We start from the raw sequence: 23,846 nt of genomic DNA on the forward strand, positions 1-23,846 counted from the left end.
TTGCTGCAGCATTCTGGACCCGCTAAAGTTTCCAAACAGTTTTCAATGGCGACCTCACATAGAGCACATAGTGGTCCAAATGGGATATAACTAAAGCATGCATGACTGTGGCCATATCAGATGTTTCCAGAAAGAGGTACAGTTGGCACACTAGCCCCAGCTGTGCAAATGGCTCTCCCACACTAGAGGCCTTCAAGAGGCAACTGGACAACCATCTGTCAGGGATGCTTTAGGGTGGATTCCTGCATTGAGCACGGGGTTGGACTCGATGGCCTTGTAGGCCCCTTCCAACTCTGCTATTCTATGATTCTATGATTCTATGAAATGCATGTCTGGCCACCCCAAAACCTGGACATTCATGTTCAGGCCTGAATCTTAAATTAAACCCAAACTGCGAGCCTGAGTCTATTCCCTGATCTGTCTTTTGACTAACAAGAGGGGTCAATTGTGTCAGATAACATTATCCTTCATGGATCTATGGATCGCAATAAAGATGTATGGTATAACATCATCATCATCTATTTATTTATTACCCACCTCTCCCCCTGGATCGAGGCAGGGAACAACATACAATACAAAATATTATAAAATACATAGAACTGATTAAAACATATAAAAACTAATACATTATTAAAATAACAGCCAGACATCTTAAAATTCAACTTGGTAGGCCTGCCGGAAGAGATCAGTCTTTATTGCTTTTTTTATATTCAGAAAGACTGGTGAGTTGGCGGATCTTTCCTGGCAGGCCATTCCACAGTCTGGGAGCGGCAGCAGAGAAGGTCCTCTGGGTAACAGTTGTTAATCTAGTTTTTGCTGGCTGAAGTAAATTCTTCCCAGAGGACCTGAGTGTGCAGGGAGGATTGTAGAGGAGAAGGTGATCCCGCAGGTAACCTGGACCCAAATCATGTAGAGCTTTGAAGGTGATAACCAGTACTTTATACTTCGCCTGGAAACTAATTAGCAGCCAGTGTAATGATTTTAAAGCTGGTGTAATATGGTCACCCCTAGGTGCACTGGTGACCAGCCTGGCTGCCATATTTTGCACTGGTTGAAGTTTCCGTACTAGGCACAAAGGAGCACATAGGCTCCTCTCCATAGCTAGCTCGGCATTTCTTGCCCTAAATCCATTTTTTCTCCAAACTCATTTTGTGATGGATTTTCCTGTCACTGCAGAATCAGTGCAGTTTGGGAGTTTGTGGTCCTTCCTACACTTGTGTATTTTCCCCAGGGTTATCCCTGTGCACCTGGGAGCAGACAGGGATGACCCCTCCATTTCCCTGTGGTCCCAGGACAATCCCAAGGACCGCGGACGGTGTGGGCGCCCGTCCCAGCTTCTTCCTTCCTCCCTGCGAGTAGCAGGATTCAGCAGAGGGAAGGAGCTGGGCCAGGGGGGAGTCTAGGGACATCAAGGGTGGGTGTTGGGGAGCAGGTCGGGCCCTTTTCTTTAAACTCATATTTCGCTGGAGTGCAATTGTGCTCCCGGCTCCTGCCTTTTTAAAAAATAATGGTGGGCGTGACATCCGCCTTCCCTTCTGGGATGTTACGCTTCCATTTGGATGCCCAGGGAGGATCGCGGAAGCAGATAAACTCGTGATCCTATCCCCTCCCTCCCTCCCACTACACCCTTAAGGTATAGAAAGGGTCTGGTTGACCTCAGCTGGCTTCAGCACGGGATGGTGGAAGCAGTGCTGACTGGCCAAAGAGAAAGTTGCAAGGGCAGGTGCATGGTAAGAGCAGAGGGCTAAACATGGCTACCCTGAAGTAACACATTGCCTTCAATTGCACTTTGCCAAGTACGCAAGTGGGGAGGGGAGCCAGCCCTGCTGCTTTGAAACTGCCCTGTTGCAAATGTGGACTCAATTTGTGAACCGCCCAGAGAGCTCCGGCTATTGGGTGGTATAGAAATGCAATAAATAAATAAATCACTGCCTTTCCGCTCTTCACTGCTGCACTATTTCGCAGCTGTGCACTTTCAATATAGGGAACTTCAGGCTTTCCTACTTTACCCAGGCGTAGGGGAACAGCTGCCACCAGGAAGAATCACAGAATCATAGAATAGCAGAGTTGGAAGAGGCCTACAAGGCCATCGAGAGGGGTGCAAGTACCAGCCATGGCAGAACGGCAATCATCTCTCTCTTTCTACTTTTACATTCGACCTTTCCTCCAAGGAGGTCAGAGTGCCATGCATGGCTCCGGGCCCCTTTTTATCCTTACAACAGACCTGTCAGGTTAGTTTGGCTGAGAGATAGAGAGAGTCATTCATAGCCCAAGGTTACCAGTGACTTTCCTGGCTGAATAGAGATTTGGATATAGCCTTGCTCACAGGAAACAGTGATGGTAAGTAGCCGACATCTTTAATTCGGAGCTTCGGGGGGATGCCTCGGGACGGCTCCGCGATGGCGGCTGTGTCATATAAATGACCTGCCGCCACTGTGAATCCACCCCGGGTCTTTCCCCTCATCAAGATGTACCCCTGGAAAGCGCATTTTGAGTGGTTCACTATGACCATCCTGTTAAGAGAAGCAGGCATAAATAGTTATCAGTTTATGTCTGGATTAAAACTAAAGCAGAATCTCTTCCCAATGCTTCTCCTGAAAATTCTCCGAAACTCTTGTTGAGTTACTGATCTATCATGGCTTGGTTTCAGAGGGTTTGAGACCATTAATTAATGGATCAGCTCAGCCACTATGTCAACGGTTGGGAGTCATGCAAAACCTGAACTATTTTATGTAATTTGGTACCAATTCTTGTGGCACACCAATCATAATCCAAGACTGAACTGCCCACCCCCTTAAATCATTATATTTTACTGACCAGCTAAGAGAAAATAATTATAGCTTTAAGCTTTTGTGATTTTGTACTCTGCACATTCCAATGAAATCAGTTCCATATTTTTTAATTTTTGAAAATTTCCTGTTTAACCAACTGAAGACGTCACGCGGAGAGGCTATCAGTGCTGAAGCAAAAAACCCTTCGCCAGCTGGAAGCAGCATTGCAACTGTACATTCTTGGGAGTAAAAGCCTACTAACAAGTCAGGTTCTACTCACAAGTATGTAGGAACAGGAATGAGTGTGGTTTTGGAGAGCCATCTGTAAGACGCAGAGGGAGGGTGAGTACACCAAATTCCACAGCATGCCCAAGCAGACAAGAAAGCATTTCTTTCATGGAAAAAGACATTCTGCACATTTTCAGAAGCACCCAGTAAACAAAATATAGGAGCCCTGACATCATTCAAGACCGTCAACCTTTGCTGCCAATGTTAGTCCAATAACAAATAGGCTGTTAGCCTGCAAATACTAAACTCCAGCTTTTCTCCTCAATGTGATTATAAGAACAAGGAGGAAGTGAGCAGGGCTGCACCTCCTGGCCCTACTGCTGCCAGCTGTGCTCCCTCACTATCAACACGTGTGTGTTGGGGGGGGGATGAGGTCAGGTGTTATCATATAAAGAGGAGAGGGGAGGCAGCCCCAGCCTGGCCCTATCCCCGTTGTTGTTTCCCCCCCTGGGACACACACATTGTGTGTGTGGGGATGTCTGTAGAGGGAAATCTTCTCTACGCACATAGGTTCACCTGTGGTGTAAAATCCTGTTCCTCCCAAAAAATGTGGGCCATGAGGAGGTGGAGCCAATGGGGTGGTACTGCAACGGGGGAAGGGCCAGCAGCTGTGACTCCATATTTCACACCACACAATGTTAATCATAGAATCATAGAATAGTAGAGCTGGAAGGGGCCTACAAGGCCATCGAGTCCAACCCCCTGCTCAATGCAGGAATCCACCCTAAAGCATCCCTGACAGATGCTTGTCCAGCTGCCTCTTGACTCATTGGGGGCAAGGAGGGATAATACTGAAATAAGGATCTAGTTTCCCAATAAAGCGGATAACCATCCATTGGTATACTTTCAGATGAGGCCGCAATAGAAATCAAATATGAATGTCAATTTTCAGGATATAGTGACAAATTGCATCTCACTGGTACTGCATCTCACTGGTGCATCTCACTGGTACTGAACAGGTGGGGCGCTACAAGATGGCAAACTAGAGATTGCTAAATTTGCACGTGTTCTGTTTCACTGAGGGTGCTTCCAGACAGAGTCCCTAATGCTAACCGTCAGAAGGAGCTAATCTTACTTAATGGATTTTCTGTGGTAAGAAAAAAGTTGGAAGAAGCTGTGGGGAAACACAGGAAGGCTATGAGTGGAAGCCATCATCCCCACCCCAGTAAAACGTTGTGAATGAGGCAGGGTGATGGTGCAATAAAAGCCTCATCTAGAAGCCCACTGAGAGAAGATGAATGGTACAGTGAAAGGGGAACACTGGGCAGCACAGCCCTGGGACTTTTGCAGTGGTAGTCTGTGCTCCAGCAAGTGAATGAAGAGATAATGGGGTATAAAAAGCTAGCTCAATATGTATAGGCTCTTTCTGGCAAGGGCTATAAAACCATCTCCTGGAGAACACCAACCTGTAAAAAAAATAAAAAGTGAAATTCATCTTCCCATAGGTAACTAACAGGCTAATGCTATGGCTGGATCTTCACTCCAGAGCTACTGCGCCTCACACACAATCATACTCCCACCTCTGCAGCAACCGTGGGTATTCATGCCATAAAACTCAGAGTTCTGCAAAATTGTTTGATGACAGATTTTCCCATCGTATCGGCTTCAGTGTGTTTGGGGAGCCTTGTGTGACCTCAACTGGCTTCAGTGGCAGTTGGGGGGCGGGGGAGCAGCACTGTGAGGGGGAAGGTGAAGTTGTGTCAGGAAAGGCTGGATCCAAGGGGAGGAGTTGGCTTCACCCTCCACCGATCGTGTTTTGTTTTTTCCCAAATGAGCCTTTCTCCCAAGAAAGCCAGTACTGTTTTGGGGATTTTTTTAAAAAGCCCCTTCTGCACAGTATGGAAAGCACAAGATTAATGACCTCAAGGAACAACTAGCTGAAAACAGTCCAGATAAACGTGTCTAATCAGAAGTAAATCACCCTGTCTTCACTTCCACTTACTCAGCATGGGAGGGGAGAGAGGTGTGGGGAATTGGGAATTGCTTTGCTTTTTGTTTTCAATTTCCCCTTATCTGCTGCAGCGAACCTGCACATAAGTTGAATGACTTTAACAAAGGAAGCATGTTGATGGTTTTTGCTTTCAATCTCCGCTTATCCACTGCTGTGGTCCTGCAAATAAGTCCACTCTTGAGACTTCTCCCACAATTCCCCCAAATAATGCAGTTTCTCATGCATTTCTTCCCTCATGTCTAAGCCACTTTCATAGGCTACGTGTACTACAGGAGGTGCAAATGCGAATGGATGAAAATTCAGTTTTAAACCAAACAGCGTTAGAAAGCGTCTCTGTGTAGATGGGGCCTATGTGCACTTTATCTACAGTAGCAAAGAGGCATCTGGGATCAGGCACCACGGCCACTGTGCTGGTTCACTGTTACATTGTTACTGAGTACCAGAGTAGGGCATTATACTAGGGTGGGCATGTGTCTTCCTTTACAAAGGACAAGTCCCCTATTTGAAGGGCTGCTAGAGGATTGCCCTCTGTTTTGAAGGCATCCTCTGCTTGAAGGCTCTTCAGGCCAAGTCTGGTTTAAAGATAATCATCTGAAAGTAAAATGAATCTTTAAGCTGCCCATCAACAACACCTGGACATCAGATGGAGCAAGGCACACAGGCACCTGGTCACAGTCTTCCACACTATGGTGAAATGTACTGCATTCCTTTTTAAATTAGCATATGCACATTTCAAGAATATTTGTGTCTTCTTTTGTCCTTTTTTGGTGGTACGTTTCCTCCCCCCCCCCCCCAAGAAGTTCATAAGTGGCTGCCCTAGTATGGCCTCATCTGTGCCACTCAATCTGTATGCTGGTCTTATCTATAAGATCAACAGGCCATAAAACGAAGTAAAAACTATGAGCTGCAAGCCAAAATAACATCAAATCTAGAGCTGAACTGAAATTGCTTGGCTTTTTTATGGTGAAAAGTGCCCTCCATTGTGGCAGCTTTTGGGCAAGAGCTTTGAGCCTATTCCCATTGTTTTGGGGTGGGTGTGTGGGTGTGTTTTTCCTTATTTGCTCTCACAGTTTGCAGCCTCATTTGCTCACACTACTGTAGTAGTGTCCAGGTGGAGGAGGAGGAAGAGGAGGAGGAGGAGGAGGAGCCAGGGAAACAAAAGACTGATGAACAGCATCAAAAAATACACAAGCGTTCGGTGAGGCAAGCATTCTCCCTCGTTCCCCGGCATTCTGTTTCACCATGTTGAATGCACTATTTCTCCCAACATCTGGGGCAGCACTAACCGAAACCAATAAAATAACACCAGCAGCTGTTCCTGCTTAGCACAATACAGAAACAGGAGAGCAGCATGGACCTTCATTCTCTGGGCCAAAATGCTGAAGAATCACAAGGCTTAGACTAGTTTTGCAAAATGTGAGAAATTGCTCTGAAAGGAAAATTAGGAGCAGTTGCCTACTTCATTTCATACCTAGTGACACTCACACATCCTGGATTTCTAGAAAGGGAATATCAACATGTCACTTCGGAGCAACTTAGGGCTAGTCTATACATACGGAAGATCACATGCTAAATCTCTTCCTAGACCGTGAGGCTTTCTACACGAGGCATTTCTTGTGCACTCATGATTTCTCAGTTATGACAGTTTGTGACTCCTTTAAACAATCTGCAAACTATCCCTCAGGGACACTCCCATGCCTGGCAACAATTTTAGTGGGATTTTTCCCTAACAGGCTAAGGAAAGTCTGGTATATCCTGAATGGCACCATGAAACCCTCCTTATGTTTCATAGAATCATAGAAACATAGAATAGTAGAGTTGAAAGGGGCCTAAAGGCCATCGAGTCCAACCCCTTGCTCAATGCAGGAATCCCCCCTAAAGCATCCCTGACAGATGGTTGTCCAGCTGCCTCTTGAAGGCCTCTAGTGTGGGAGAGCCCACAACCTCCCTAGGTAACTGGTTCCATTGTGGTACTGCCCTAATAGTCAGGAATTTTTTCCTGATGCCCAGCCGGAATCTGACTTCCTGTAACTTGAGCCTGTTATTCCGTGTCCTTTACTCTGGGAGGATCGAGAAGAGATCCTGGCCCTCCTCTGTTTTCCATTTCCACTATACTGCAGCATCATCTAGTGGCTGTGTAATAGAACATATAGAAAGGCAGAGAAAGGAAACCCCCCCCGGGGGGGACAAGTTTAAAAGGGGGGACATGTTTAAAGATGGGAGGAGAAATGAGTATGTTTGATCAGGTTTCAGGGTGCTAGAGGAACTTGGACTACTTACTTTACTTTTCACATTGTTATTAGCCACATCTTACACCAGCTGACAATACAACTTTTGCATGGCTTGAATTCTGAACTGCAGCAATGTTTGAATGCTTCTCTTAACTCCCCTCTCTCTCCATATAATCGTGCACACAAGCATTCAATCATGTGATTCTGCACCTGTAGTCTTTTTTTTTAATAATTTTATTTTTCTACAATACTTAAACATACACATTACATCCTCTCATAAAGAAAAAACAACAACATACTACATAATATTGAAACGTTGAATACATAATATCTTATCTAAATACATAATCAAAATTAACATAGAAGTGCACCCCCCACCTCGGGATCTCATTCCTGATTCCAGAATCTCATACTTTCTTCTGCTGGTGGTTTCCCACTTCCTTTAGAAAACACAAATATTAGGAACTGTTTCCAAATTCCTTCAAAATCATTTGATTTAGCTATACCTCTTCTCTATATATTACCTCTTCATCTAATATTACTTGTCAATTTATCATTAATAGCTATATCCCATACTTCTTTATACCATTCTTCAATAGAATATTCCCCTTGAATCTTCCAGTTCCTAGCTACAATCAATCTTGCTGCAGTCAGCAAATTCATTATCAATTCCTTGATTTTCTTTTTACATTTTAAATCTTCAAATAGTGACAGTAATGCAACTTTTGGTGTTCGTTCTATCTTCATTTCCACAATTTCTTCAATCTCCAAAAACACCATCTTCCAAAATTTTTGAACATAGTTACATTCCCACCACATATGTAAATACGTTCCTTTACCCCCACATCCTCTCCAACAGTTTGCTGACTGCTGATTATTTATCTTATTCAATCTAACCGGAGTTAGGTACCACCTCCATATAATTTTAAAATAATTCTCTTTTAATCTTACTGTCATATTTCTCAACGCTCTTTGTTTCCATAGTCCCTCCCAGCCCTGTTGTCCTATTTGTACATTCAAATCTGTCTCCCAAACCATTTTGCCTGAATTATCCATCAACCCTTTCTCCACCAATGTTCTATATATTTCACTCATCAACCCTTTTAACACTGTTCTTTTCTCCCTATCATTTTCTTTCTTAACTATTAATTCCTCAAACTTCGTCAATTCTCTACAATCTCCGTTATTTCTTACCCACTTTTTAGTCCACTGTTCTAATTGCCAATAATTTAACCAAGTTAATTTTTTATCTTTAAAGACCTCTTCCATATCCTCTCTTGTATTCATTCCTCTTAACCATTCCCTTAATTTCATTTTATTTTTTTCTATTAAAACTTTACTTAATCTACTCTTTAATTCCTCCGGGAAATTCTTTAACATTATTACCGGTGACAAAGGGGAGCCACTCGGAAGCAGCTCCCCTTTATATTTACTCCAAATTTCCCAGTGAGACCTCAAAAGCGGGTTATCTATACTTTCTACCCATTTTTTCCCTTCCCTAAAAAATACATTCTCCAGATTAATCTCTATATTACTTGTAGTTTTATCCTCCATCCAATCTAATTCTCCTATTCCTGTAATTACCTCCACAATATGTCTTAATCTGTTAGCTACATAATATAGTTTAATATTTGGGAGACCCAATCCTCCCTTTTTTTGACTTAAATACCATTTACTTTTATTTACCCTCGCTTTCTTATCACCATTACAATAATTATTTATAATACTTTGCCAACTTTTTATTTCTAATTCTGAAATTTTTATTGGTAGCATCCTAAACACAAAATTAATCTTTGCTAAAATCTTCATTTTTATTAATGCTATTCTTCCAAACCAGGATAAGTTTAATCTTTTATATTTTTCCAATTTTGCTAAAATCTCTTTTTTTAACACATTTAAATTCTCTTTCTCTAAACTCTCTAACTTCTGCGTAATTTTTATTTCCAAATATCTAATCTGATTCCTAACTCTCATTTCTCTTCCCTTTCCTTCCCAATCCTTCTCTTCCTTTTTAGTATAGTTAAACAACATCATTTCTGATTTGGACCAATTTATTCTTAACCCAGTAACATCCTCAAATTCTCTCAGTTGCTGTTTAATTCTCCCCATCTTTTCTATTGGATTTTTAATAGTCAGCAACATGTCATCTGCAAACATATTCAGTTTAATTTTTTTATACTACCTATTCCTTCAATTTCCTCATCTTCTCGTATTGCATTCACCAATAATTCCATTATCATTACAAATAGGATCGGCGAGAGTGGACATCCTTGCCTTGTCCCTCTGGCTAGTCGTATCTTATCCGTCACACCATCATTCACTACCACTACGGCTGTATTTTGAGAGTACAACTGTTCTATTATAGCTTTAAATTTATTTCCGAATCCCATTTTATTTAAAACCATCTTTAAAGCTTGCCAGCTCAAACAGTCAAAAGCCTTGAAAATATCCAATGCCAAAATTCCCGCTTTAACCCTAGACTTATTTATCACCTGTATTACATTTAGAACCCTTCCCACTAAATTAGGCATCTGTCTACCTGCTACAAATCCACATTGATCCTCCCCTATATATTCCTCTATAAATTTATTCAACCGCCTTGCTAAAATAGTTGAAAAAATCTTAGCATCTTGGTTTATTAATGAAATAGGTCTGTATGAATCAGGGACAGTCAAATCTTTATCTGGTTTTGGTATTAAAATTATTAATGAATGTTCCCATGATTCTGGTGTTCTTTCTCCTTCCAATATGGAGTTATACAACTTCAATAATTTTGGTACTATTTTTTTTAAAAAAACCTTATAATATTCTGAGCCTAGACCATCTACCCCCGGTGATTTACCCACTTTCAGATTCTCAATTACTTCTTCTACTTCTCTTTGAGTTATTACCTTTTCCATTAACTCTTTATGTTCTATTTTTATTCCCTTCTTTATATACTTTTCTATATAATCTTCCAACTTCTGTTTTTGAGTATCCTTTCCCTTATACAATTCTTGATAAAATTCTTGAAATTTTTTTATTTTACCCTTCATTGTATGACAATAATTCCCTTGTTTATCCTTCAATATTCCTATCCCATTCCTGGCTTTTTCCTTTTGTGTGAGCCTGGCAAGCAATCTAGAATTTCTATTGCTATTTTCAAAATACTCCCTTTTCATACATATTAAATTTTTCTGAACTTCCTCTAAATTTAAATTTTCTAATTGTTTTTTCTTTGCTTGTATTTCTACTAATTTATATTTATTTTTAGATTGCCAATAATCTTTCTCCAATTTCTTAATCTCTTCCTCCAATTGTTCCTGCTCTGCTATTTGTTGCCTCCTTAAATTACACATTTCTCTAATACATATCCCTCTTTTTACTGCCTTCATGGTATCCCAAACTACTGCCCTTGACGTTCCTCCCTTCTCATTAATTTCCCAAGTCTCTGTCAGTTCTCTTTGCATTTTTTCTACCACTTTATTGTACTTCAAAAGTTTCGTGTTTAATTTCCACCTAAACGCTTCTTTATAATTCTTTCTAACTGTAAACTCTAAACTTAGCAATGCATGGTCTGTTACTTTTATTACCCCCATTTCCATTTTACAAACCTTACTTGCAAACTCTTTTGAAACCAATAATGGGTTTCGACCCATTCAGTAAACGCCAACAATCTACATAATCTTCTTCTTTTACTAGTTTATTCAATATAGTAATATTATTTCTCTTTTCCACATTAGTGGGGTTTGATCTATCCACTCTATTATCCATTATCATATTAAAGTCCCCAGCTAAAATAAGATGCCCCTCCCTAAAATCCTCTATTTCTTTAAATAATTCCATAAAAAACTCTCTATGTCTCTCATTGGGGGCATAAACATTGACTAATGTATATTGTTCACTTTCAGTTTGTCCCTTTATCATAAGATATCTACCATTATCATCCTTTTTTATAGTTTTCAATATAAATCCACTTTTTTTTTAAATCAAAATTGCGACTCCATTTTTTTTGATGTCCCCAATGACTTTTCATAATAAACTGACCACTTTGTCCGTATTTCATTTACGCCGTCAAGTTTTTGGTGTGTTTCTTGCATCATAATTATATCAGATCTTTCTTTATTTAACATTTGTTCTATTCTCCTCCTTTTCATGACTGCCCCCAGACCTTTAACATTAAGCGTTGATACTTTAATTTTTTTATTCATATTTACCCTTTTGATTTTTCTTCTGATCCCGTGTGCTCTGCAACTCATAAACATACACAACAAAAAACACAAACCCTAACCCCCTTTCAACTCCCTCCCTCCCACCCTATTAACCCCCCCAATCTCCCATCCTCCCCACTACCTTCCCCCCCATATCCCCGTGAGTCTACCACTCCGGCCATTAGCTACCTTAGGGGAGGGGGGAGGCGAAGCTCCGCCTGAGCGGCAAGATCTCTATACTTAACAGCTTTTATGTATTATTATCTCATAACCATTCAACATTTTACCCCATCCCAGACTCCGTTTCCAGCTTCAGCTCCAAGACTTGCTTCCTTAGATAAACTCAGACTCTTCAGCAACTCCTTGCCTTGATCCAAAGAGGTTACTCTGTGTTGACTCCCACCATATGAAAACTTTAAGAAAACAGGGTAACCCCAAGCATATTTTATTGCATTTCTTGTTAACTTTTCAGTTACTTGCTTAACGCTGCGTCTCCATTGGAGTGTTTGCTGACAAAGATCGTTGAATACTTGCACTGCTTTGCCTTTATATTTTATCATAGCCATGGACCTCAATTTCTTCATCACTTGCTCCTTTTTATAATAACTGCCAAATTTCACAAGAATGTCCTTGGTTCCTCTGTAATTTGCTCCTCCCACTCTGTGGATCCTTCGCAGGTCACAGTCTTTTATATCCAGATCAGGCATCATATCATTGAACCATTTCAGTATTATTTTTCTCAAGTCCTCTGCTGGTTCTTCAACAAAGTGTTTAATTCGTACGTTGGGACGTCGGTCCTGATCCTGCAATTGAATCAGCTTTAATTCTTGCTCCTGGAACTTCACCTCACAGCCTTTTTCAAAGACATCCTGCCTTTTCTCCACTAATTTTACTTCAGCATCTAGCGTCTTTATAGCTCTATCATTCTGAGCAGTCTTGCCTGCGAGCACCCCCATCCTCTTATCCGCCTTCTTATCATTTTCATCCATCTTCTTACTCAGTGTTGCTGTACTGTCCAAAATCAGCCACTTCAGATCTTCCATTGTAGTTGAAGTTGGCACCGTGCCAGATTTCTCTGCCATCTTGACAGATTCGTTACTTTCACTCCTGCTGTTTTGTGAAACTTCTTCTGTAACCACTTTCTCAAGATGGGCCCAATTATGATTCGAAGGCCAGACAGCCTTCCCAGGGTTTTTTTTTTTTTTTTAATTTTCTAATGTTCGGCATGGATCTATTTAAAACTCTCACTCAATGTCCCGTTTACAGTCTGCACCGTCTCTTTCCTACGCAGATAAACACTTCTTTCTTTGATGCTTTTTAAAGGGTGAATTTACTGCCAATTAGTCCTTTTCCTCAGATAAGGAATATAAATCACCGTGCTTTATCAGACTAGGAGACGGAAGAGCTCTAACATTCCAAAGCCAGTTTCATTTTCATCGCTCCCCCCCTCCGTTCCGTCTGATTAATTTACAGCCAGAAACCGGGCTGCTTTTCACAATCCTTATGCTGATTCTGCTTCCAAAAACAGGATTTTCACCCTCTCTTAGCATCATAATCATTTTCCTTCATTTTCATTAACGACCCATGCCTTTTAAATGAGATAATTAAGTTTCAGTTCCCCCCCAAACAGGAGTCTCTCAAGAAGAAATCTTACCCTTCATGGCGTCCAGCTCCGCCCCCCTGCACCTGTAGTCTGAAGTGGTCTAGGAACACTGCTGTTTGCATAGAAAAGGTTTTAATGAGGTATGAAAATATTTGGTCAGTTTCAGTGGCAATGCCAAGGGACAGGATAAAAATCATGCTTGGTCATTCTAATGGTACCATTTACTATTTATTTGTGGCTGGATCCAGGCTGTTAGCTGCACTTAGTATCGATGAGAACCATAATTTTGGCAATGTGTTTCATTGTCAATGCAGCCTGTACAACTGCTGCTAAATTTGGGCAAGCAATTCTCAGTAGGTATATATGTTTATTACTGTTTCTTATTAAAGAAAGCACTTGGACAACTGCTGGCTGGCATTACAGGATGATGTTATGCAACATTGTTATCTTTTCGGCGACAGGTTAAGACCTTTCTCTTCTCCCAGGCATTTAACAGCATTTAACAACATGAGCTGAGTTTGTTTGTTTTTAACAGACCCCAGAATAGCTGTTTTTATAAGGATACTGTTTAAGCCAGGGCTGATTGTAGGATTAATTTCCTTCTTACTTAGAACCCCAAGGACCCACCAACTGGAGCCGGGTGCAAAAGACACCTAGAATTAAAGAAATCTGAGCCTAGGAAATTTTTTTGAGTATCAGAACTGAACAGACCTTACAATTCTTCCAAACAAAAACCCACTCCAAGCTTTCTTCATTTCAGAGTATAATTTAGACCCATGGGGGTCATTTTGTTGCTGATACTGTGAAACTATTGAGAGTGACTGCAAATCACCCAGAGCTCTATCAGTAGGTTCAAATCCTCTGCCCGCCCCTAATTTAAAAAGAAAGCCAATGTGGTGTAGCGGTTAATGTTGGAGCGGGTCTGGGGAGAACCAAGTTCAAATCCCCATTCAGTTATTAAACAAACTGGGTTGACTTGGATCACTCATTACCTCTCAGCCTAACTAATCTCATAGGCCTGTTGTGACGATAAAACAGGGAAGGGAAAACCATGTATGCCAGCTTGAGCTCCTTAAAGGAAAGGTGGAATAGAAATGTAATAAATATACAAACAGGGTTGCCCCCACACCCAGTGGCGGCACCAGAAAAAAAATTCAGGGGGGTGCACAGAAGGGGCAAAGTATATTTCTAGGTGGGCAGGTTGTATCCCACATGGTAAGATCTCTAAAAGAAAAATAATGGTATATCTCACACTAATAACTGCCACTCTAACCATATATTCTGAAATAATCATATATTGATTAATTTAGGTCCTTTTTTAAAATATAGCATGTATTTGCCAAATTCAGATTACAATAAGGAAAAAGGCTTTCAAACAAGAAGAGTCAACACTCAAGCATTTTCTTGACATACAGATTACACAGACAGAACACTTTTTGAGAAAAAAAGTCACTTTGAAACCACTGCAAGCAGAACCAGGAAGGTAGACTGTTAGTGTAAGGAAAGTAAGAGCAAACTGAAACATTTGGGCCCTGTACAACTAGGAAACCCAATGCATGTTGTTGTGTATCTAAATTACAGCCATTTCTGGCTGATTAGATTGTCATTCACTGAGAGGGAATAGAGAAGCAGGTAGAGCTAAAGAAGTTGAATGCGCCAATTCTTATGCACTCCTGCAAAACGATTGACTACAGTTTCAAGGTCCAGGGCTTCTGGTAGTTTCTTTTCAATTGCCAGTATAGCGATATTACTTAGGCGTTCATCACCCATATTGCAGAGTTTGGATAGAGGGGAAATGCCATGTAGCCTGATCCTATTAAGTCCTAGAAGGTGGCCGTAGATACCCAAAGGGGCTGTAGCGACCCTGAGAGAGCAGTGGAGGCTGGTAGATCCTAGATCTGGCTGGTGCCTAAGAGGTCTAGGAGGCACCCATACCTCCCCCTTGCAAAGAAACAGTGGACAGTCTTTTCAGAGCTGTGGAGCAGACAGAAATTAAATTGTTGTTGTTTATTCGTTCAGTCGCTTCCGACTCTTCGTGACTTCATGGACCAGCCCACACCAGAGCTTTCTGTCGGCCGTCGCCACCCCCAGCTCCCCCAAAGTCAAGTCCATCACTTCCAGAATATCATCCCTCCATCTTGCCCTTGGTCGGCCCCTCTTCCTTTTGCCTTCCACTTTCCCTAGCATCAGCCTCTTCTCCAGGGTATCCTGTCTTCTCATTATGTGGCCAAAGTACTTCAGTTTTTCCTTTAATATCATTCCCTCAAGTGAGCAGTCTGGCTTTATTTCCTGGAGTATAGACTGGTTTGATCTTCTTGCAGTCCAAGGCACTCTCAGAATTTGCCTCCAACAACACAGTTCAAAAGCATCTATCTTCCTTCACTCAGCCTTCCTTATGTTCCAGCTCTCACAGCCATAGGTTACTACGGGGAATACCATTGCTTTAACTATGCAGACTTTTGTTGTCAGTGTGATATCTCTGCTCTTAACTATTTTATCGAGATTTGTCATTGCTCTCCTCCCAAGAAGTAAACGTCTTCTGATTTCCTGGCTGCAGTCAGCGTCTGCAGTAATCTTTGCGCCCAGAAATACAAAGTCTGTCACTGCCTCCACGTTTTCTCCCTCTGTTTGCCAGTTATCAATCAAGCTGGTTGCTTGCTTGCTTGATACTATAGAAATACAACAACCCCGTAATGTAGGTTAAGTGGAGTTAATATATGTCTACAAGCAGTAGTTAATGGATGCCTAATAGACTTGGCTACAGACATTAAAAGAGACTGCTCTCAGCAATTCAACTTAAGCTTCCAGAATTTCCCACCCCAGTCAACCAATATTTTTTTGGGGGGGGGATCTCCATGCATTCCCTCTCACAATTCAGCATAAGTTTATGGAATCCCCCCACTACAAACATCTTCTTCAGACATTCCATCTCAACAATTCAGCACAAGCTTGTAGAATCCCCCCTCACATATATTAGCCATCCTTCTGCAGGCATTGCATTCCCTCTCAAAATTCAACATGGGCTTCCAGAGAATTTCACACCCCCACAATTGGGAAAAATTGTAGGCCTAGGCCAAGTGAAGGAAGGTCGAGAAGGTCCTCCATTTCTGTTGCTGCACCCTAGCAAGAGAAAGGCTGCCATCTTTTCCACATTCCCTCCCAGGGCCAACCCAAGACATTTTGCTGACTGAGGCAGAACAGCAAGTGACTCCTCCCCACACCCACCAGCTCAAGACATGGACAATAATAACAAAAACCAGACACATCATTTTAGCACTTGAGGCCAGTCAACAAAAGCTGATTATGCTATAATAAATTGGAGAGTCTTCAAGGTACCACAAAACAGTTTGAGGCTTTTGAACACAAAAGAAGAGCTCCCTGTGCTTCTTCACATGTATTCGCCTTTCTCTAGCAAGTACAATCCCTTCCTGTCGAGGAGGACTCTGCACACACCACAGCCTGGCCTCGAGGATCATGCAAGCGATAGCTGCAGTCCAGAAAGATGCTTTCAGAGACAAGGACAGTCCATACACCGCTGAAATGGATGGCAACACCTGTGTAGTCCCCCTCCAACCTAAGTGGGGCTATGCAGGAGGACTTTGCGATAGATTTTTCCCTTGGTGTTTTAAAAATTGCTTCTTTAAAAATAAAATTGCTTCTTTAAAAATAATGCTAGATTTGATCTTAATGCTCTCAATGATTTAAGGGCATATAGCTCTATAGACATTTGCATTGCACTTACATGGCCTTAAGTATCATAACCTCTTGTAGACATTAATATTTAGCAGTGGAATGACATCCAAGCAGAGCTATTCTTGAGTTCCAATAGATGCCAGAATTGCCACAGAATGTTTTCAGTGCAATGTGTCAGGCAGACCCTTCCTTTTAAGGATATCTTGGCAGCCTTTGTCCAAACAAGACTTCTTCTCCTATGGGATCATCTAGCTTTAATTTCTAAGAATCCAAAGCACATTCCAGAAAAACCACAAGAGGTCAGTTGAACATGGAAAAATGCAAAGGCATTTATATTCACAAAGGACAGACCTGTTACACTTCCATTTAACCATCCCTAGGTACCCCATTTCAGCTCAACAAAATAATTCGCTGGTCTTGGAAAGTGTTGCAACATCCTCTTCATGGCTTTTGGGGCAGCTTTAAATGGGTCCTAGTCATGTCTGGCTGCCAGCAGACTGCAAACATTACAATGAAGCTGAATGCCAAACGTGCCCATGTACTCATCTCCACCTCATACGGAAGACATAGAAAACCAAGCACGGTCTGTAGGGAGCGGTTAGGAGGTTGCTTTTTTCTTTCTTTTTTTAATGCAAAACACAGCTGTATCCATCCAGACAGAATTAACTATTTTTTTTATCTCTTATGTCAACAGATCAAAGGCAAATATGCTTTTGGTCTATTTCTTTTAGCCAATATGCTGTTAGAGAGCATAACTCGTCTCTTCTGGCAGGCCTACGCAGATGAATTTTAAACCTAAGAATTTTAGGATGCCCTGATTGTTATTTTAATATTGTATTGGTTTCATATGCTCTTTTAATTAGTTTTATGCATTTGATTTATCTTGTATTGTTATATTAATGTTGTTCCTGCCTCAATCCAAAGGGAGAGGCAATTATTATTATTTTTATTAATAATAATAATAATAATTACGACAGGGCAGTCATTTGCATAATCCAGGCATCCTCTTGTTATGCCTCTATGGCCTCAAGAGGGGAGTGTTTTGTGAGGAAGGTGGGTGGAAATGTTGCCATTTGAGGAACCTGATAGGCCATTAATGCAGGGACAGCCAACTAGCAACATGTAGAACAGTCCCAGCCTTCAAAACAATTTTAATGTGGCTCTTAGAGACCTTGCAAAATCTTAAATGAACTGTGGTAAAACGTTTGTTGACAGTTTCACTTGCTTTGAAAAGATGTTCCCAGTAGAGACAGTCTAAACTTTATAATGTTAGACCTCTGGGATTTTATACCATTATCTGCTGCTCATTTCCCTAGGTGGTGAGAAGTCCAGGTACAATGTTAAAGGATTTAATTTCTTTTGAATGAGAGAGCGAGAGAGCACTGGAGACTTGTTTTATTTACTAATATATATATAAGAAATGGCATAATGAAAGCAAACAGACACCTTTAGCAGACAGCACAGCTACTAATCCCTCATCAGGTCCCTAGGAGAACCACACCACTCCAAGGATATTTTATTTCCATGCAACTCATCATTAGAAACTCTCTGACTCTCCATTCAACCTACAAACAAGGTCCAAACTATTTCTCTGACTGGGTCTGTATGAACAGAGAAGGAAGATAAAGTCCCAGCGGCTGATTTTTCCTCCCTCGTTGTCTTTTTTGCAGCAGCCGCACTCACTAACTCCTGACCCTGACTTCTTCCGACTCTCAATGGGTTGATGATGTGTCTGTAGAAACACGACTCTGAGGACACTTCACAGTTAGTTCATTGTTTCTTGATAAGTTATCTTCGAGTTGATCCTGCAAGTCATCATGTACGCTTTATTGCATATGATAATTTTTTGAATTTGACACAATTCATTTCCAATCAGACTTTCACCTTCTCGTCACAACTGAACTTCTAGCCAAATAAGTACTTGTCTTCCATGTTAGTCTAGGTCATTCAGTTAAACCTGAAACATGTTTTTATTGTACCTATTTTTTTTTTAATTCTATGTTATATCAATTTCATATAAGAATAAATGAAAAAAACATTTTAAAAAAACACTATGGTTTGGGGCCAGGCTATCTGAAGGAACGCCTCCTCCCGTATGTACCTGCCCGGACCCTAAGGTCATCCTCAGGGGTCCTTCTCTGCAAGCCCCTGACAAAGGAAGTGAGGCAGGTGGCTACCAGGAGGAGGGCCTTCTCTGCTGTGGCACCCCGGCTGTGGAATGAGCTCCCTAAGGAGGTTCGCTTGGCACCTACGTTATATGCTTTTAGATGCCAGATGAAGACCTTTTTATTCTCCCAGCATTTTAACAGTCTATAAATAAATTTTAACTTGGTGTTTTAAATTTGTAATTTTGCATTGCTGCTGTTTTTATCTGGTTGAGCTTTTATATTGTATTTTATATTATGGTTTTATACTGTTGTTTTATACTTTTAATTTTTTTAATTTTTGTGAACCGCCCAGAGCGCTCCAGCTATTGGGCAGTATAGAAATGTAATAAATAAATAAATAAATAAATACGAAAAAATGATCAAGGGTGAGCATATGTGACCTGCTAATTTTGGATTAAATAAGGTAAAATGAAGACAAAAGTGGAGAAACAGACAAAAAACAAACTATAAGCCACATTTCCATGTCATGAGGACATTCTGCTGGACTATAATTTCGAAGAGACATCAAGCGGATGAACACGCATATGTGACCTGGCCTTTAATAATAACCAAGGCCTCAAGGGAATGAAGAATCTATTAAAACTAGGGCTGTGCTCCGCTTCGCTTCAGAAAAACGATAGTGGAGCGGCCTGATTCGCCTCTGACAAGGTGGAGATGAATCGGGTCGGGGGGCTGTGGATTGAGGTGAAGCAGTTCGCTTCGATTCGGAGCTCTGGATGGAGGTAAGTGGGGGGAGGGGACTCACCTGGCCCTGGCGCCGCTGCCGCAGTCCGTGTGGCGACGGCGATGGAGCCAAGTAAGGGGGAGGGGGGCTTACCTGCGTCTGTCACAGGCTTCAACTGAGGGCCAGGCCACAAAGTGGAAGCAAGCCTGCTTCCACTTTGAGGCCTGGCCCTCAGTTGAAGCCCATGACGGAGGCAGGTAACGGGGGTGGGGGGAGTTTTGCTTACCTGGCTATACCGCCGCTGCCGCAGTCCATGCGGTGATGTTGGCGGAGCCAGGGAAGGGGGAAGGGGGACTTACCTGCCTCCTTCGCGGTACATTGTGGGCTTCAACTGAGGCCCCAGCTTGAAGCCCACGCCAGACCGTGATGGGCAAAGGTAAGGGGGCGGGGGGGGTTGGTTTACCTGCTGCTGCTGTCCATGTGGTGGTGGCAGTGGAGCCGGATCTCGCTCCACAGGGCGGAGCGGAGAATGGGCGAATTGGCCCGAACTGGTTCGGGCACGATCCGGAAGTTCCAGATCGGGCCACAAAGCGGTTCGGGGTGTCCCTAATTAAAACACTTACACAACCATGCAGCTAACAATTATTTATTAATCACACCTGTACCACTCTTTTCTTAAGGATCTGAGGGTGATGAGAGTAATCCCATTTTTTCTTCACAGCAACCCTCTGAGGTACCCAGTGAACTTTGGACTCAGAGTCAAACGGATTTGAAGCCCAGGCAAAGCTCAAGTCACTGTACAATACTGGTGTTGACAAGGAACCCATGTCTTATGATACGTATTTGTATATTGCACATTTGGAACGATTCTCTCCATTAAAAAAACAACAACAACTAGGTTTCCCCCAGATGTTTTGGCTCATGGTACAGACTTTGCTTTCCATATTTTAAGATTATTCCAAAGAGATTTGTGAATGTAGAATAGGCAGGGGTGGTCCTCATTAAGTTTAAACACAGCCATAAGTCATCATTTTGTGATGATAGAGAGCTGGAATCAATTCTAGGACAGCAAAGCAGGAGAAGAAACCCAAATGGTAGAATGACTAAATAAGAACCAATATGTAATCTAGCGAAATGCCCGTCACTGTACTAGGTGGAGCATGTGTGGAGGAAGAGCTTGTGCATCCCATTCTGCCACAGAATTCTAATCATTGGGGGACAAACCATGACGTATCAGAGGGGGAGACCATATTTTGTGTTCTTTTCAACAGCCCAGACTCCTTCCCTCGAGTGAGCTCATTTGTTTGGACCTTGGTGTAAGAACGGCCAGATCACAATCCAAAGAAGCTTTTCCCCTTTAAAACCACAGAAGCAGTTGCTGAGGCTGGAAGTAGGAGATAGTGAGAGATGGCAGCTGCTGAGGGCCCCACAGTCTTCTGAAGGATGAAGCAGTTTAACACACTCTCACCACGTCTGGTATTGCAGCGTGGGACTCACATGATGTCGTTCCTGTCCTGCACTCATCTTGCCTCTTTCCCTCCATTTTGCATATTATTTTGGTGCGAGTAAAGTCTGGATTATTTTCCCCAAGAGGATTTAATGCGACCTTAAGCCTCCGAGTATTGCTGTCCTCTTGCTTTTTCCTTTGTTGGCTGTGTGTGCTTTGAATGGAGCCTTGCTGACAAATGGGGAGGGCGGGGTGGTTCTCCTCCTCCAGCACGCCGTGTCACAAATGGATTTGTGCTTGGTCTGTTGAATGGACTTTTTACTGCTCCAACCCCACCCTCATTACCAGCTGATGAAACATTACATCAGTAAATCGCTAGAAAACAAAGCCAGAGCGAGGGGGATCACACATCCCTGAGGACTAGGGGTGTGCACGGACCCCCCCGATCTGCTTCTCTTCCAGATCTGCAATTTGCAGATCGGGCCTCTTCGCTCTGCCCCGCTCCGCCTATAGTCCGCTCCGCTCCGCTGCGGAGCTCTGGATCCGGATCGGAGCTCCGCTTTCCCCCCATAGGCTTGCATTGAAATCCAAAAAACTCTACAACTTTTTTTCTGTTAAAGTTAGAAACCTCAAGTTTGGCACCATGACACCTCATGGATGTATACACACGCATGCCAAGACTCAAGCCAATCCAAGCCTCCCCTGATTTTGGGGGAATTTATGAAAATCAGACACCCCATTTTCAGACATGGACTGTTCTCCGACATTTTGACAGATAAAAAAAAATTGAAGTGGGCACCCTCCCAGATGCCATCTAGATCCACATTCATGCCAAGTTTCAAGCAAATCCCACCATCCCCTGATTTTTGGCGGGGCTTAAACCTTTTAACTCACCCCAAATCAAGTCCCATGCTAGAACTATGTCAATTTTCACATTAGAAACCTCGAACTCGGTACCATGATAGATTATCCATGGATACACATGCATGCCAAGACTCAAGCCAATCCAAGCCTCCCCTGATTTTTGGGGAATTTTTGAAAACCAGACACCCCAGTATCTCAGGGATTTAAAGCTGCAGACAGGGGCCATTTCAAAGGAAATCCCAACATGCCATGAATTGGGGAGTAGATAAACCTATATGAATCTTCTTCCACACTTGAAAAATTTATTTGGAACTTCCAAAAGTGTAAGTGAGCGCAGGAAGGACTTATCCCCTGAATCGAAGCAAGGCACACAAAAACCATCCCTGCGAGGTGGGCAGGCGAGGGGGGAGGGAAGGCAGGCAGGCAGCAGACATTTCTGGGGGCACAAGGAAGTGAGCCAAGGATAGTTTCAAAGCCAGTACTGCAAACCATCCCTGTGAGGTGGGAGCAGCACAGAGAGATGCCTTTTCTTTTGCATCCCATAACTAGGAGGCTAGGAGGATAAGAGTAAAAGCTTTGTGATCCTTGCTTCAGAGTTGATTGACTGCACTGTGATCACAGCCATTATTAAACAACAACAATAGTAACGTTAATAATAGCAGTACTAATTAATATTAATAGCACTAATAATAACAACAACAACAACAGTAAGGAGTTGAACCACAATGAAAGCCTGCCTGACTTCACTGAAGAGGAAAAGCCAGGAGAGCTTGGGCTATGGGGTGTAAATATAAAATGGAATAAATAAATAAATAAATAAATAAACAAAGGAGGGGTGGAATTAAAAGCAGCAGTGTTGCTGAATAAACAACAAGAAGATTTTTTAAAAAAAGGCTATGTCTGTCTTTTACCAGTAAGAGGAAAGTGGACATGCCCAGGGGAGGGGGAACTGTGCCAATTGTTGACTGGCCCTAAGTAAGTACCAGTCTTAAAAAGCTACCTGTCACTTCAACTCATGACAGGCATTAGCTTCAGTCTGTCCACTGGTTAACCTTTGGAGGGCTCTGATGACCCTCCAGGGCAGGACACAGTGTCTGTGCACTGGGCATGTCCATATGCCCTAGGGGACCTCATCCCCTCGCACCACATCTATTCAGTTGTTCACCAAGGTTAGGGTGGGTAGCAGTGCTGTGTTTCCTATCTGTTATTTATTTGCTTAGTATATGATTTCAGGTTGTGTTTGTGCATTTGGTGGGGCTACTGTTTTAAAAAACACTGGGAAAAGTCCATTCACAGACTAAGAAAGAGAAGTTTCCCAGTATCCCAAATCCCGTTTTGCCTATCCCCTCCTCCAACTTTGGTATCATGTGATCATGAATCTGCCTCTCAGCACTTCAAAAAGGTACCTCTCCTGCTTTTTTTTACCCACTTTTCCCAAAAATTATAGCAAGCAAACCGCACCACGCAGAGAGCTGAGAGTAGGCTCAAAATGACCCCCAGCCACGACTCTCTAAGCACAAGAAGTTTCAGAAAGATAGCTTTAAAAACAACACAGTTATCCCCTTTTCTTTTCCGCAATGCAATCCTAGGGGTGAAATTTTTCAAAATGGCGATCGGAGCGCTCTGCGAAAATAGAAGCACTTCTCCTATGGGCGCTTCTCTTCGCCTTGCTTCTAAGGGTCCGTGGTCCGCTTCTACTCTGCCTCTGGGCAAGGCGGAGCAGGCCAATTCGCTTCTGATTCTCCGATTCTAATCGGAGCGGAGCACACCTCTACTGAGGACCCCAGCAGAGCTCTACTTTTTATGAACTGGAGATGCACAGCTGTGCATTATCAAATTTAATGCTCACTTTTAATGTTTACTATTTTTAATTGTTGTAAACCGCCTAGAGAGCTTCGGCTGTGGGGCAGTATATAAATGTAATAAAATAAATAAATAAATAAATAAAGGAAAACAGATCCTCCGCAAATGCAAAC

At 42.3% G+C, this 23,846-nt stretch overlaps 1 protein-coding gene across 2 annotated transcripts in view; it reads right to left on the minus strand.

Moving 5' to 3' along the window:
* C1QTNF7 (C1q and TNF related 7) overlaps positions 1 to 23,846 on the minus strand; it is a 91,718-nt gene that overhangs the window by 51,744 nt on the left and 16,128 nt on the right. Inside the window, exon 2 of one of the 2 annotated variants that reach the window (XM_063135226.1) lies at positions 13,086 to 13,146. The exons of the other annotated variant lie outside the window; for it this stretch is intronic. Coding sequence (XP_062991296.1) covers positions 13,086 to 13,092 — 7 coding nt within the window. The 5' untranslated portion in view covers positions 13,093 to 13,146. The remainder of the gene's footprint in view (positions 1 to 13,085; positions 13,147 to 23,846) is intronic. 2 annotated transcript variants of the gene reach the window in all.

This window comes from Elgaria multicarinata, chromosome 10 (genome assembly GCF_023053635.1).
Source record: "Elgaria multicarinata webbii isolate HBS135686 ecotype San Diego chromosome 10, rElgMul1.1.pri, whole genome shotgun sequence".
Lineage (NCBI taxonomy): Eukaryota > Metazoa > Chordata > Lepidosauria > Squamata > Anguidae > Elgaria > Elgaria multicarinata.